This window comes from Oreochromis aureus, linkage group 18, assembly GCF_013358895.1.
Source record: "Oreochromis aureus strain Israel breed Guangdong linkage group 18, ZZ_aureus, whole genome shotgun sequence".
Taxonomy (NCBI): domain Eukaryota; kingdom Metazoa; phylum Chordata; class Actinopteri; order Cichliformes; family Cichlidae; genus Oreochromis; species Oreochromis aureus.
In genome coordinates this window covers 29,980,191-29,996,349 of record NC_052959.1, presented here as the reverse complement: position 1 = coordinate 29,996,349, position 16,159 = coordinate 29,980,191, and the positions used below count along the sequence as shown (strand labels likewise).

Sequence of the window (16,159 nt, the reverse complement as noted above, 5' to 3'; positions counted from 1 at the left end):
AAGTAGTCTCCATGAATAGTCCGCTTTCTCTTCTCTGGGTAGGCCAGTCCGTAACTGATGGTGTTTCATGTGTTCTCAGGTTATGACTATTTTTTAAAGCAATATTCCAACCACTCATGAGTATTTGTTTGTGACCGACAGTGGAGAGAATCACCTTGATAGACTTTTTCACAGCTGACATTTGGGCTTGTGGTAGCAGGTGTAATCACGTTTATTACCATGCTTCCATTCGCTAATAGCTGCTTCTCATTAATCCTTGTCAGTCAGCGAGCATGCAAAACACCAGGTGCCTTGAGATCGGTGCCAAAATGTAATGTGACGATTGTTTATGTCATTAGATACAATTTTAATCAGCATCCCTGCGTCTTAGGAATGGATCCGTCCATGGGCCAGGAGAGGAGAACGCCCGTCACCCCGTCGTCGTCCTCCCGCTACCACCGCCGGCGGTCTTCTGGCTCCAGAGACGAACGTTACCGATCAGGTGAGAGGCAGGATTTGACCTATGACCTTGTTGGCATCTTGTTGTATCCCTGTTATCTTTCAAATATCCCTCATTTTATCCCCTCACACAGACCAGGTTAATTAAAAAATAGTTATGATGTCATCAGTCATGGAGAAATATTTGTGTTAGAGAAATGAAAGGTAGATTTAAACTGAAGGACTTCCCAGCTTCTCCCAGTAAAGTAGACTGATTATAATTTGGAGTTCTTCACTGAATAAATTTACATATCATTGATGAAATCAGGTTTAATAACTGCTATAACTTAATACGTCATATTCTTTTATGCAAATACATGTACTTGTATTTTAAATCAGGCAAAACTGATTAGTGTTTGGTGGTTTTTGGATAGATTTTGGCCTCTGAAGGTCTCTAACTATATTGCTACCAGCTCTGAGGACTTTCTCAGACATCAGGAAAACCACATCTTTGTTGATATCCTGAGTCTTCTTGCTACATGCAGAACGAGCTACAACAAATCCAGTGTTTGCTTTACATCTATGGAATGAGCTCCTGACAAATCTTCCACAGCTCTTGTAAGATGCGGTTCAGTTTCGTTCCATCTGGTGTTTACTAAAGATTAATACAGGATTAACTCAGGATTTCAATCTTTTCAGTGGCGTCTTATTCAAAAGTAATTTGTAGGAATTTGTTCTATTGACATCAAGCGATAGTAACAGATAGACAGGAAACCAATAAGAAAAGAAGCAATGTGCTGTTGTAAAGCTTGAATACCTTGACAGGTGGTGAAACTGGGCTTACTTTATTATTATGTCCCTACAAGCTGTTGGAGAATTGAAGCTATTAAAGTTTGATCTGACACATAATAAATCCTACAAAACCCGTTTAACCCAATGAACTGAAAAAGAAGAGCCATGTGAGCACCTTGAAATGGCACATGCTCGCTTTCACACACTGCACAGTCACACTCAGTCAACCAGAAGACAATAAATGTGCACTTGAGATTTAAATTACCTCTGTTCCCCTTACACAAGCACATCCACAAGCCAAACAACCGGACATCTGTGAGCCCCGTTCGTTCTGACTAATGTCTTACTTATGTCACTATCGGGCCAAACGCCCGTTTGCTCTGTGTCGCCGTTTGCGGCGTTTGCCTTTTTTTGGCAGTGGGCACCTTTCAAACAAACCCAGCTGTGGTTCTGTATGCAGCGCTTTATCTCACTCTTAAAATCACAAATTTACAAAACATCTTCGCCGACACGCCCTGCACCTAATCCAGTCAGAAACCACAGGGCCTCATGGGAGCTGCTGTCAGGCCGGGAATGTTTGTGCACGTAAGCTGAATGAGAATAAATGGGAACATGGTGCTCGTTGTAAAGAGAACAGTGCAGCACAAACACAGAGAAACACTGAGGATAGTCCTGCTCTTGTTTGCTGCTCTGTCTCTGTGTGCTAGTGCTGCTGCTGTAGGATGGACTCCATCTCATTTGTATGTTTGCATTGGACAGCAGAGCTCTTAGTGCATGCATGATAATATATGATGCATAATTAAACTTTTTTTTTAATGATGTAACTAAATATTATAGAATGCTTTTTTTAAGGAACTTAAATGTAGCCTGTTGCTAGGAAACATGCACTACTTTAGCAGCTAAAGAGCCACAGGTATACATAATAATACATATACTGTATGTATTAATTCATCCTCTCCCAGTTACATCAGTCTTCTGCTCTTCATCCCTCCGTCACCTTCATTTGTGGCTCTTATTCTTCCAAGTCTCTGATGTTTGACGGTGCGACTCCTGTCTAGGAGGAGTTTTGAAAAAAATATATATAGTGTATTATACTAAGAAGCTTGCTTTTAAATTCACAATTCTCACTTTGTATTATAGAAAAGCAATAAATGCTGGTGGAAACCAGTAACCTCTTATTTTGGATACCCAAATCTTAAGCACCCTTGGAGTATCTGCAGAGTAATTTTAATTCTGTGACAAAAAGGGATTCAACGGCTTACACCAAGTTAGCTCACTGAAGTGTAGTTTTTAAAAAACATCTCAGATTATGTCATCATTCGTTGTATCACTGTGAATGAAAAGGAACTAACAGAGACTTTTTATATGTCCTGCTTATGTTTCCAGATGTGCACACGGAGGCGGTGCAGGCAGCCCTGGCAAAGCACAAAGAAAGAAAGATGGCGGTGCCGATGCCTTCGAAGAGGCGGTCTCTTGTGGTCCAGAGCTCCATGGACGCCTACACACCGCCAGGTAAAGGACAAACTAAACTTTCACATTTGAAGCCAATGAACCAAAATGATCATTTTAATAATTAGTTTTCATTGCCTGATCCTGACTGTGTGCATATTGTGAATGAATTCTGACAATACCAGGAGTTCAGCCGGTTTTTCAATTATACCAATTAATGAAAAATAACCAAAGGAAGCTCAAAACAGCTGGAGCTGTGTCCTTGTGAGGCTCAAACTCTCAGCAGAAAACAGAAAGAAATCTTTGTGTACTATTGAGATAAATAAAAATAAGTTTTCACCAAACTCCACCAATACTGAGGCAGAAACGGTGCACTTTGCTTGGTTGTAATTACTAATGGAAAAGTTAATATACTAGAGGCAGGAGGAAAAGAGGAAGGTTTCAGAGGAGGTGCATGTAGAGAAGGACATGCAGAGGAGGGTGTTAGGGATATGGCAGATGAGCCGATGTGGTTACCCCTGAAGGGAGCAGCTGAAAGAAGAAGAGGAGGAGCCATCTAAAACATCAGGAAGTTTTGATGTGTTGTGTTTAAGAGGAGGATGTCATCTAAAATGTTGGTGGCATCAGGAAGTTTGGTGATTTTCAAAGTCGGTAAGATTTATCCTCCATCACTACAGAATATCAGCAAAATTGATCAAAATTCATCCAACAGTCAGGAATATTTTTCACAAAGAGACAGAATGTAAATATAGATGCTATCTCACATATCCAGTGGCTTCATGTTTATTCTCTCTCTGTCTCTCTGCATAAGAGGCTATTTTATGTCATCTGTAAGTTGCGCCGGTTTTCTCAGAAGGCGTCTCCTTTATGCCTGAAATGGAAAGCCCGTGAAATGTCACGTTATAGCCCGCCATCTGTCACATCTGCCGACTTTGGGATTCAAGCTGTCAGTCGAGTTACTCGGTCATTGACTGACTCTGGCAGGCAGCTGGCAAAGCTCCATGCTCATTTCCAAATGTGATTTCCATTTATGTTGATGCACGATGAGTTTTAAATTTCAATTATTTACCAAAAGTAAAGAAAAGATCAGTTTGCATTAATATTAAACAGAAGAAATCCCCCAAGAGCAGAAGAGTAGCTGCAGTATCGATCTCCGTGTGGTAGTGACATTGGTAATGAATGGATAGGACGAGCCGTCATTGACTGACGTGTCAGCCTCTTCTGTAAAACCTGGAGACGGATGGGTGCTCTGTAAGCCAACAGCAGTGCAGAAAACGTGAACCACTTTATTTTGCTCATTAGAAAGTAGATTTCTCTAAGTTCTCTCATCAGTTTGGTCAGCTGGAAGACGTCTTTAGCAAAGCAGAGGACGGCGATCATTCATTCTGGATGATTGATGCAAAATATCACTTTTCCAGCACAATAATCTCTCCGTGTATCGTGATTTCAGTTTTTACAGTTATGGGTTAATCTTTAAATTCTTAATGAGCAGATTTATGAAGTACAGCTCTGCTAGAGCGGGACGTGAAGGAAGGATTTTATATGTCATAACCAGACCTGCTGTGTTATATTCAGCAACATCAGACAGTGGAGACGGTGAAAGGGTCTGAAATACAGAATCATTTGTGTGGATCATTTATTGCCTTAGATACCATGGTTACTCTAAAATCTTGAATACTTCTGGTCAATATAACCTCAGCATGACTACACAAACACAAACAGTTTTCATGTTTCCGATAAATGAGAACTATCTTATAATAAATATTGAAAAAGCCTTGTATTAGCTGTAAAACACAGTAGCAGCTGAAAACGAGGTAAAACGGTGCCCTGTATTAGCTGTGTGACAGAGCTATTTATTGCATATACTGATTGGTTTTCTTTCCAAATCCCATATTTATAAGATGACCAGAAAAACACTAATTATCGAGTAAAGCCAAAATATTATCCACATCTAGTTGCCTCGGCTAAAGTTAATGTCACTCCCTTCACTCCTCCGTTAAAGTTTGGGCAATAAGCAGATATTTCAATAATGTCAAACAGTCACAGACTAACAAAGGGCAGAAGCTGCAGAAACGAGACCAGCTGCAGATTTTAAATCACTGCCATACATTAAGGACGGCAGTATTGCATTTTCTGTCATTTAACGATAATGCATTGCTAGAGGATCCATCGTGATGTAATGTCGTATGAGTTACTTGTTGCTCCGTGTCTGTTTTGAGGATTACAGAAATCTTGCAGTATAGATCAGTTTTCCTGTTTTGTTTGTGCAGGACTCTGTTTGGCCCACAGGGTTTTATTTTCCGAGCGTTAGCATCGATGCAGGGAGCAGCAGCTCTATAAATCCCCTTTGTTGCCTCTTCAAATATCTATCATTGCACTTTTCAGTTAGTGGATTGTTGATGGCGTATGAAATGCCCGGACTCATTCCCGGAATACGATGGGCACAGATTTTCTTTCTCCCTCACAAAGCATTTCTCCAGTAAACATTGGGAATGCTCTATGTGAATACAAAATAGATGCAACTTGTTTTTAAAGGATGCTTCACAGAGTCGCTGGCGTCCCCGTGGCGTGCAAACTAGGATGTGTCCTTTGGCGAAGGTGGCAGTCGTCCATGTCTTTATTCCACTGGTGTTGTTTAATGAGAGTGTTAATGAGGCCATTATATCTTTGGCTGCAGGGTTGAGCTTCACTGCGCAGCTAGACATGATTTACACTAACAGCTCTGAGAAGAACTACAGCAACGAAAGACGTAAATAAGGAGCCTCGTTTTGATCAGTTAAAGCAGAATGTCCAAAGGCTGCTTCCTCCACTTCATTATCACTTCATTATTATCAGTTTTTGTGTTTGTTTGTTTCCCAGTTTTACCATTTTTGCACCTCCAGCTGCCCTCTCTCAAGCTTTCCTTGTCCTTGCTCTTCATCCAACATATTCTTTTTATTTCTTCCCTTCATTCTCCCTCTCGCTCTTCAGCTCTCCTTTACAGCCCATCTTAACAAAAATTAGAAGCAGATGGATCCTTGCCCCCACACCGCACCTCTAGTTTGTATATATCCTTCTTGATTGCATATATTTCTCCTGTTTGTTATTTATTCCTGCTGTCTTACTATTTATATTTTATTTCTTGCACAGTTGGTGTGGAGCACCCATAATTTGGTTGTACATGTACAATAACAATAAACGCCTATTCTATTCTATTCTATTCTATACTATGTCCTGTGATTTACAGCAACGCATTGATGGTAAAAACCTGTTATATAAATCAGTTTTATTCAGTTAATTCTGCTTCGAATACACAGCAGTAAACCACAACACTAAAACCCCTGACAGTTAAATCAATAACTCTGATTATCTTGTTACAGAGACACCTGTTATGTGTTGGGCTCTAGGTGGTAAAATAACACTCAGTGCATCTAGTTTTATTGGAAGCTTGTGAATTGGCAAGTGTCTGATTGACTTTGATCAGGGTGAAAGTGTAAATGACGGGGTTAGGGTATCTTCTAAATGACAGCACTTGTTGGATGTTTGTTGTATTTAGGGGTTATTACTTACCAAAGGTTGTCATTGGACATAAAACAGGTTAACTGGTGACAGGGTGATGAAGCCTCCGAGCTCTTTGAAATGCATGGGTTGTAAAGGCCGGGCTCGCTTAAGCACAAGTTGGTGGCAATGATAGAAAGATGTCAGCACATACAGAACACCCATACTGACTCCTGCCAACCACTGAAGGCAGCCGAGTATCAATATTTAACCAGTATGTAACGTGGTATCTGACTATCAATAAATCTTAATTCTGGTGCCAATTTTTAGAAGCGTAAACAGATTCAAGTCTTTACTTCCCACAATATTTAATAGGAAAACTTGTAGAAAATAACCTTTAAATGTACATTCATTCATTTTTTTGAAGTTATTTAATAGAAAAAACAGCATTGGTCATTGTGTAATTATATTATCCAACAAACTGATGCATTTTCTCATAAACTTAGAATTTTTAATCGATTAATTCTAAGGAGCGGGTTCCCGTTTGTGGAAGCTGCCATATTGCCCCAGCATCTTGAAAATACTGGCTGAGATGCACGTCATAGTTCCATCTAATCATCAACTTCATCTCCTGAACTGAAGTCAGGACTCTAACACACAAAAACGTGCATAAACGTACTTATTTATTCCCAATACAGTCACAGTGGTCAGCAGATTAGACCCTACTGTCTTTAGACAGCTGGCAACCAACAGCCGGTTATAGGGTAACATTATTTTTATCCTAAAAATCACTTGTTCACTCGGATAAAAAGCAAACAGACAAAATGATTACATTCTCACATTGTATGAGAATTTATTGTCTAAGTGTCCGAGTCCGGCAATGTTTGAGGGACTTCAAAGAAAGTTTTGCTAACAGAGGCTAACAGCAGCTATTAGCAACAAAAGCAGTAGCGCTTTCAGAGAAAAGCTCAGGATATCCTCAACAACTCACCTCAGTATTGCTGTCACCTGCAAACGTGAGTGATTCATCAACTCAACAAAGTTTTAGGCCCTCCTCCAGAGTAAATAGACGTGAACGTGAAGAGTTGTTTATCTCACATCAGCTGCCATACCAAGGAAATATAGAAGGACCTCTGCGATCTGCAATCTCCTGACATCTAGTGGTGCAATTTTACAAACTGTACCTTTTTAAAGAAAACAAAAAATTAAAAATCTACAAGAAAGATGATGTCATTGCTGTTTACCTTCTCTGTGGGTCTTCTGTATCTTAAACAACAGATGAAGATTTGGTTTAAAAAAAGTCAATATAAAATTAAATGGGACATCTGGCATTATTCTATATTTGCTCAGTGCTTTCTGGCTCTCTCTGGCTCAGGCACTCCTATGATTATCTTTGGCAATCCCACTGCTTCCTGCTGAATACACAAATCTTTCAACAAATTGTTTTGGGGTTTTTTCCTGGCAAAAAAAAAAATGCTCAGTGATTTCCCAAAACAGCTGAGGACTATTTGTAGTGATGGATTAATACACATTTACTGCTTGAGTGATTATTTGGGGCAGCAGGACGATATATGTAGGACCGAGTCGAAATAAATTATGTCTTCTGAAAAGAACACATCAGTCAGTGCAACAGCGCAACTCACTGTGTTTTTAGCAGTTTCTGGACAATCAATGGACCTCTGTGCCTTAGTGGATGATGGCTTTGGATGCAAAATACCTGTTTGTATTGAATCTTATAGAAAGAGCCCAGTATTGACTTAATGCTAGTTAGCTACCCTTGATGCATGCCAGGCTGATGATGCTAAATAAATTGCTGACCACAGTTTTACTGAAACAGAATCTTAGACCAGCTCAGTTTTTATAATTCAGAATTATATTGAAAATGGCAATGAAGCCTTTGTTGAGCAGACTTTTTGCAAGACTCACATGCCACATGCTTCAAATGTGCATACATTTTTTCTGCAAGAACGTTCATAATGCTACACATCAAACACACGTATACGTGATTTCTGGGTATTTTTACTGTTGTGCACAAAATAAGATAAACAAGCTGCACACATGACACACAAACTGCACATAATTCATCGTGCACATTTAGAAAGCCCGTGTCTTGAGGGAGCGTTAAAAGCAGTCGCACACATACAGGCACTTGTGCGCACACAGCCACACACACATTTCTGTCAGCCAGCGAGGTTCATGCGAGGACAGCCGAGTCGTGTGTTGCTGAGCAGCGTGTCGTATCGTGCAGAGATGACAAGTGAGAGAGGCCTCTGATGTGCTCTCATCGGGTTTTGACTGATTTTCACAGCTGCGTTTTCTTAATTTTTCCAACGCATCGTGAAATATATTTCTGTGGAACCGCTTTGTGTCACTTTCTCATTTCTCTTTCTGCATTTTTCTCTATTTGCTTCGTAAGTCAGCTGGCAGCGTCCCGCTTTCAACATATTTTGTCACTGGAAGTCTCCACATCTCGTTATGAGCAGGATAACAAGATCCACATTCGTTAATCAAGTATGTTAGCACAAAGCATCATGGGAATTAACATGTTGAGACTACATCCAGTCCCATGGTGTTTTGTAGTGCTGTCAGCTGTATCAATGACAAATATGCTGACTTTCAAAGTCTCGATTGCTCACGTTAAAATGTAAAAGAGAAAAAAACACCAAAAAAAAAAACATCTAGTACACTGATTTTCATATTTTTTTCTGCTTTCAAATTCTTCTTCTTTTTAAGAAATACACACTTTGGGCATCAAACTCTAAATATTTATATTATTTTACTCTGCTAGCTTTGCAGCTCCTCCTGCAGTGCACAGTTTGAAACAAGCTGGTTACGCCCTCTTCAACGTTAAACCAGTTTTCTCCTGATTGGCTAGTCTTCACTAAGAAAAGGCTTCTGCACTCACAGCGCCTGAGACCAAATTGAGGATCTCCCCTCTGTATATCATACAAAGGATTAATGTAGACATGCTTTCATGTTAAGCTTCTTATTGATCTTTTAAGATTTGATTTACTAACGCAGGAACACTGACGAAACTCTGATGTCTTACACTGAAATATTTATTGCACTAAGATCAGTGTCAGGGAAAATTACTATATAATCTGAATGAGTTCTAATGGTATTTATACTCGTTTGGCCACATCTGTAAATCTTATCCAGATAAGATTTAACTTTAGGTTAAGGAAGAAGCAGGAATCTTGTTCTTTCTTTTCACCTAAAATTACATGAAGGTTGCTCCTCACAAGCTTTAGAGAGTCTGATTCATTATAGTTTTGCTAACGTCGCCACGCTACAAAATTCTTACACATGCATCATAGCATGTGATACTAACCAAAAGATAAAATACTAACCAAATGTGCAGGTCCCCCGTAGCTGACTGAGGATATTTAACGTCTTTCATTCATCTCATTGTTTTGGTTCACCAACTGCTCTTCACCAAACAGCAGACAGGAAGCTCTTCACCAGTCGCCCAGAGCTAAAAGCAGAATGAATATTGGACTCTCATTTATCAGGTGGAAACAAACATTAGTCCTCATGGATGCTGTTGTTGCTCTAATTTACCAGGTGTTTTGGTTTCACTTTGACCAACTTCATCAGCTGATTCCAAGTGGTTATTAAAACAAGAAAAACAAACCAGAGCATCAACTTCATAAATGTGAAGATGAACGCAGCCCGATGATGACAAAGTAAAGGCTTTGACTTAAACTTAGTGCAGGTTTTTCAGATGGCATCACCTGTAGCACAGGTACAGAGTCCCAGCTGTACATCCACATGTTTTCATTCCATATGTGTGAACTAAAGTCAGTCACACTGGAGCACAGCAAACCAGTTTAACCCTTTACGGGTAAGGAACCATTTATGGTTAAAAAGATCAAACGTCTCGTAATATCCCCCAGTAACACTCTCGGGTCGAAATATTTGAATTTTGAATTTTTTTGTTTTTTTTATTGTTGGAGTTTCCTCGTCAGTCGCACGATTACCTTCTCTGTGCATCTGCCCTGAGAGAAAACACACACGTGCACACTAATCGAGTACCTTTGAGTGTGTGTGTGTGTGTGTGTGTGAGAACTGGGTCAGCTTCTGTTGTTATTCATATCACCACTACTAGCCTCATACCGCCGTGGGCATTATGGAAATGCCATGCAAAACTTGCAGAATCACACACCCGTGTACGCACAGATGTTTTAGCTTTCACACACACAAAAAAGTTTGTGTTCCTCCCCTGCAGCGACTTTACGCAGATGCGGGGAGTAGGACTTACACATCGACACCTCTGTTTGCGCCTGTGTTCAAACGGGATTGGAAACATCCATCCAAACTTTAGCCCTAACCTCCATCCTCATCTTCTCTCTTCCTCAGACACCTCCTCGGGCTCGGAGGGCGAAGGTCAGGGGGACGGCGATGAAGAAGAGGGAGGAGAAGGTGAAGAAGAAGACGGAGGAGGCGGTGGAGGAACCTCGTCCAGCCAGGAAGGGAGCATAAGCATGGAGCACTGGATCAGCAGGGCAATCCACGGCACCTCCTCCACCACCACCACCACCTCGTCAACGGCCTCCTCGTCCTCTTCCTCCACACGCAGCGGCGGGAGTGGGGCAGCGGCCGGCAGGCTGGCTGACGTGCTGGCCCAGCATGTTCACATTTCCTCTGCGCACCACCACCGCCACCACCATCACCACCACCACCACCACAGTAAAGGTAGGTGACTTGGCGCAGTGCTGACATAATAGTCTAACTGTCGGTCTCGGCGTGGCCCACGGCGTCCTAAAGGGAAAATAAAACGATCATTAGCAGTTAGCACTGTGTCATTAATGTGAAGGCCAACGACTGCAGTGAGTCTGTAAAGCTGTTTAAGTCAGTTTCAACTGAAAGGGGACATTTTTAAACACGAATTCAGGCCTCAGGCTGAGAAACCAGGTTTTCTGTCTATCAAATTCACAGAGGTTTACATTCAGCTGTCCACTATGTGGCCCTTTGAAGCTTTATCTAATGACGCCCTACAGTTATTCACGACACCTTTAGTAAACCACAAACTCCTTTAGCAAAGGTGGAGGACCCTCGTCCAGGCAGCTTCAGCTAAACCATACACTGTGTACAAAAATACAAAGCTTCTATTACAACAGCTCGAGATGCTTAGCTTACCTAACGAAATCAGACTCTTCTGGACAAATCAAAACAACCCAACCGCTCTAAGATTTGGGTTTTTCCTGAAGTGTCTGATTTCGTTATGTTCGCAGTCCTTTGGTAAACTGACTGTGCCTCACAGGTTCAGACACCCTAAATAATGTGCGCTTTATTAATCATCTAATATAGCCACTGTTTTTTCATGTGCACCTCGTTTCTTCTGAAAATTCACTTCTTTTAAAAACTACATATAGTCGTGTTGTGTGCTTACTGTTACAAAGTTTCTAGTTATTCGTCTTTCATATGGGACCAAATAGACAAACAAGACAGGGTTAATATTTACACACATTTAATCCAGATCATTGCTTAATTAAACATTGTTTTAAACATTATATGAAACTTAATGAGTTATAAATGACGTCTTTCAACCCAAGAAGTTAATCAAAGTTTATTTTATTATGCAAAGCACAATATGGACTCTGAGACAGCTGCATATAAAACATGTTCAGGGTTGAACTAAAGCTCCCATCAGAGCACTGTTTCTCATATATTTTCCCCTTTTTCAGCTCCTCAAGAACAGAATAATAAAATAATGAACAGAATAATAAACATAAAGGATTGAATACTTCTTGGGAGACCTCAAATTCACCTCAGACCCCTTGAAGGTCCTTGAATCCCAGACTAAAAAAAACCCAGCAGCTGACCTTAAAACAGAAACCGTCCTGTAGTTTTTTCTGACTAAACTGAGTCAGCAGTTAATAAAAAATGTGGATCTACAGAAATAATCTGGATGGGCGTACCGTTTCATCTTTGAGCTTCACAGTAAGATGTTGGATGGTAGTGTTCAGCTCAAGGTCCTTTTTTCTTATATTCTTTGAGTTTGTAAGTGGAGTTTAGTAACTCTGCTTACTGTGTGTGTTAGTGGCAGTTCTGCTGTCATTCTCCTGACAGCCAGTTTTCTCTTTTTGTTTTGTTTCTGCTGCATTTCCTGCGCTTTTTCCCCCTACTGCTCTTTTTTTCAGTTTTCATACTTTCATTGAAAAATATTTTTGAGTCTCGTGACCTTGACGCCTGCACAAACTCAGCACATCCTGTAATGGTTTAAGAAAGTCTGTCTCATCAGTAACAGTTTTTGCAGTGTCTCCGTTTATTTCCTTTTGGCACATTTAAAGACACATTATACTGATGATCCTCATGCTTTATGTGCCAAACGCCAGGTAACAGCTGGAATCAAACCATCAGACCAGGATGCATCATGCTTTTGTCATACTCTAATTTCTACCTATCTGATCTGTTTCTGCCATACCAACACAATAAACTGAAGGAAGTAACTTACTTACTAGTAATTACAATTCAAACAGTATGAATATCAGTATCTCTCAATCTAGACCATACCAGCAACCATGATCATTAGGAAAACTGCTGACTCGTCAGATATCCTCTACAAGGAGGGAAAGCCACAGGAGGTCATTGGTGAAAAGGCTGGCTGCTCACAGCCGCATCGAAGCATATCGATGGAAAGTTGACTGGAAGGGAAAACTGTGGTAGGAAAAGGTGCAGAAGCAACCGGGATGACCACAGCATTGAGAGGATTGTGATGACAAGTCGATTCAAGAACTTTGGAGAGTTTCAGCAGAGTGAACGGAGGCTGGTGTCAGTATCTCAGAGCCACTACACACAAACGTCTTCAGGAAAGGAACTAAAACAGTTTCAGTTCTGATATCAAACCACTGCTGACGCAGAGACACCGTCACAGCATCTTATCTGGACTGAGGAGAAAAAGGACTGAACTGTTGCTCAGTGGTTCAAAGTCCTCTTTTCAGATTAAAGTCAGTTTTGTATTTTATTTTGAAATTAAGATTCTGAAGAGTGAAGTCCAGTGTGAAGTTTCCACAGTCTGTGAAGAGTTGGTGTGCCGTGTCGTCTGCTGGTGCTGTTGGTGCTCCACGCCGTTTTATCAAGTCTAAAGTCAACCAGAAGATTTTAGAGCTCTTCGTGCTTCCATCTGCTGATGAACTTTTTGCATATGGATGGTTTGCCGACCATGTTATTACTGGGCTAACTCGCCTGACCTGAATCCCAGGGAGGATCTATCAAAGCAACCTGGACGTCAGTAACACCTCAGCAGTGCCCCGAGCTGATCAACTCCACACACCAACACACTGATACAGTAATTCTGTTAATGGAGCCTCAACCAAGTACTGAGTGTATAAATGAAATGAAACTGGACACGTCTGTATTGTCAAACCTTCTTTTGAATGATCTTAAGAAATATTCTAATAATTAGAGACATTGGATTTCTTATTTTAATGAGCTGAGCCAAAATCATCTGAATGAAAACAAAAAAGATGCTTCAGCATTTCACTTACATATAAAGGAAAAAGAAAATGAAGTTTATATTTTTAAATTAAATGATGAAAAAATAACCACCACAGCTTATTTAAAGTATTTCTGAGAATGTTTAGTAATATGACTCAAAAGGATCAAGGCCCTGCAAAGGCTTGCTAGCCTGTAAAAACTATACTTAGAATGGAAATGTGTTTTAAACCTCGGCAGGAGAAGCAAATGTGACCATTCACCAATTCATTGTGACCTGTCGTGCCTGTCAGGATGCTGGGACGATGTTGTTTAGTGGACATTTCTGTTCTCTTTCCTCTTCCTGTCTGGAGAATTTTCACACAAAGTATTTAAGCATACCTGCCAAAGGACTGAATGCGATTTTCCCAGCACACCATTTCCCTGCAAAACTCTGAGGGCAGGACATTCTGCCAGCACTACAGCAGGGTGGAAGGTGGTTTCCAGCAGCTTCAATTCATGTTGAAAACACGGCGCAAACATGAAAGTGAAAACCTGGCCCGCTGCTGCCACAGAAACCCATTTGTGCATTTCCTCACTGACAGCCGAGGACTGAATGCTCTGGCGGAGACAGGTTTGTTTTCACGCTGGCACGGCTGGTATCCAGCTCTGAAGATAATGCACCGGCAGACACAGTCCCCCCCGCCAGCTCCACCCAGCCTACATCCAGCTCCTTCGCTGCTCAGATGGGACGACACCCTTAAAAAAATAAAAAGTTTAATAAATCCTCTGCTACTGTTAGATGATTTTCATCATAACCGAACAGACCTGTTTCTCCTTCCCGTGTTTTTATTTTCTGCCGTGTCTGTTTCTAATTAGCCGGGCACTCCCCCAGTAAATATCTACTCCCATGCTTTTCTTTCTTGCTTTGCCAGGTCTTCTTTGAACCGCAGTCACACTTTCAGCCATTTCCCCGTGAGTTTGTTTCTGCATTCCTTTTCTCCCTTCATTCCTCCCCTTTGGCCCTAGTTGAATTTGTTTGCGTGTGGACTGTATTTTGTATTTTTGTTGGTACAGTGGTTAGCACTGTTGCTGCATAGCAAGAAGGCCCTGAGTTTGATTCCAGCAATTGGCCGGGTCCTTTCTGTGTGGAGTTTGCATGTTTTCCTTGTGTCTGTGTGGGCTCTGGACTGTTGCATATAGTGGGGTTATGTTGTTCAGGGCGTACCCACCTTTCGTCCTGTAGTAGCTGGGATAGACCCCTCTCTACCCTCTTTGGATATCAGAGTTTGTCTCAGGGGTCCGGGCTTGTATTTTCCTGCCCTTGCTGCAGTTGTGTGCCTTGCTTTTGCAATTAAGTGTGTGACCTCTTGCCTCACAATAAAGTGTATGCATTTGTGCATTTGTAGCCATCAAAGCAATAATGGCCTGAGGAATAAAGATTAGTATGTGACCCAGTTGACAGTCATTGTGTTTCGGTCTTTGTCACCATCCCTGAGGGCTTTATACCCACAGCAAAGACTTTTGTCTGCAAGAACTCATAATTCACTACCTGTCAGGTATCTCTGCTGCTTCATTTCTTGCTTCACTCACACTCGTTCTGTGGACTGAATACAGAAAATGTGGAACTCACAGCTAAAGGATGATGAATGACTACAGGTTTTCTTGTATTTATAAACACCGGTTACATAAATATTCATGGCTGGAATGAAGTCTTGGCATCGTTGTGCATAATGCAATTAGCAAAAGGCACAAACTGCATCCAAATGTTGCCCACATTTTAGCCAGATTTCCAGAAAATTTGCAGAAGACGACCTGAAAAAAATGTGCTTCTGCCCACAAACACGCGTTGTTATAAACAGCTGGTGGTGCTAATTCTTCTGAGATCATTTAAAAGATTAAAATAAGAGTCAAACCTCAAAATGTGCATAAAACCAATAGATGGAAATGCACTTACAGGTCAGCGAAGTCTCGTTTCAGGTAACGAGAACATTCCTCCGTTTGTTTTTTACTTCTAATCGATGACTTTGACTTCCTCCCAGTCTGTACTGTGGCTGGTATACAGAGGCCTGTTGCTGACAGGCAGTTGAGTCCTGGGCAGCGTCTTTGGTTTCATAGCTAACCCCGAGAGTTGCGGATTTCCATTACATCACATCATGTTGTTGTAATTTTTCCAGCTGGTTGGTGTAAAGTTTCATTGAGCCTGTTCTTTTGTGAAGTTACAGAGTTCATGTTTATCACAGAGGAAATCCTGAGCGGTGTGCACACGTGTGGGTTGGAGCTCTGCTTCTCGTTTCCTCGCTCAAGGCCAACACAGCCTAGATCTGTGTGTGTGTGTGTGTGTGTGTGTGTGTGTTTGTGTAAAATCTTAGGAGAGTTTATTAACAGAATCATTCCCCGCCTCGTTTTTTATTCAGCTCTTATCAGAACTGCTCGGTTTGCTGTGACGATAACTTTTTGTTCTCTCATATCTCCCCAATTGGTCATCGCTCCTTTCATCTCTCCACGTTTTCCTCCAGCCTGCAGATCTTTTTCTCAGGATCATTGTAGACGATCTGGTTGTTATTGTTGACTCTGGGCTGAGTTCAGCTCCTGTGTGTCTGTGCTT

At 41.2% G+C, this 16,159-nt stretch overlaps 1 protein-coding gene across 5 annotated transcripts in view; it reads left to right on the top strand.

Annotated features, from left to right (window-relative positions):
- The window catches only part of LOC116327403 (disco-interacting protein 2 homolog C), a 226,563-nt gene that overhangs the window by 130,599 nt on the left and 79,805 nt on the right, over window positions 1-16,159 (top strand). For all 5 annotated transcript variants that reach the window (XM_031748990.2, XM_039601846.1, XM_039601844.1 and 2 more), the window contains 3 exons: window positions 371-481; window positions 2,596-2,721; window positions 10,495-10,830. In XM_031748990.2, coding sequence (XP_031604850.2) covers window positions 371-481; window positions 2,596-2,721; window positions 10,495-10,830 — 573 coding nt within the window. The remainder of the gene's footprint in view (window positions 1-370; window positions 482-2,595; window positions 2,722-10,494; window positions 10,831-16,159) is intronic.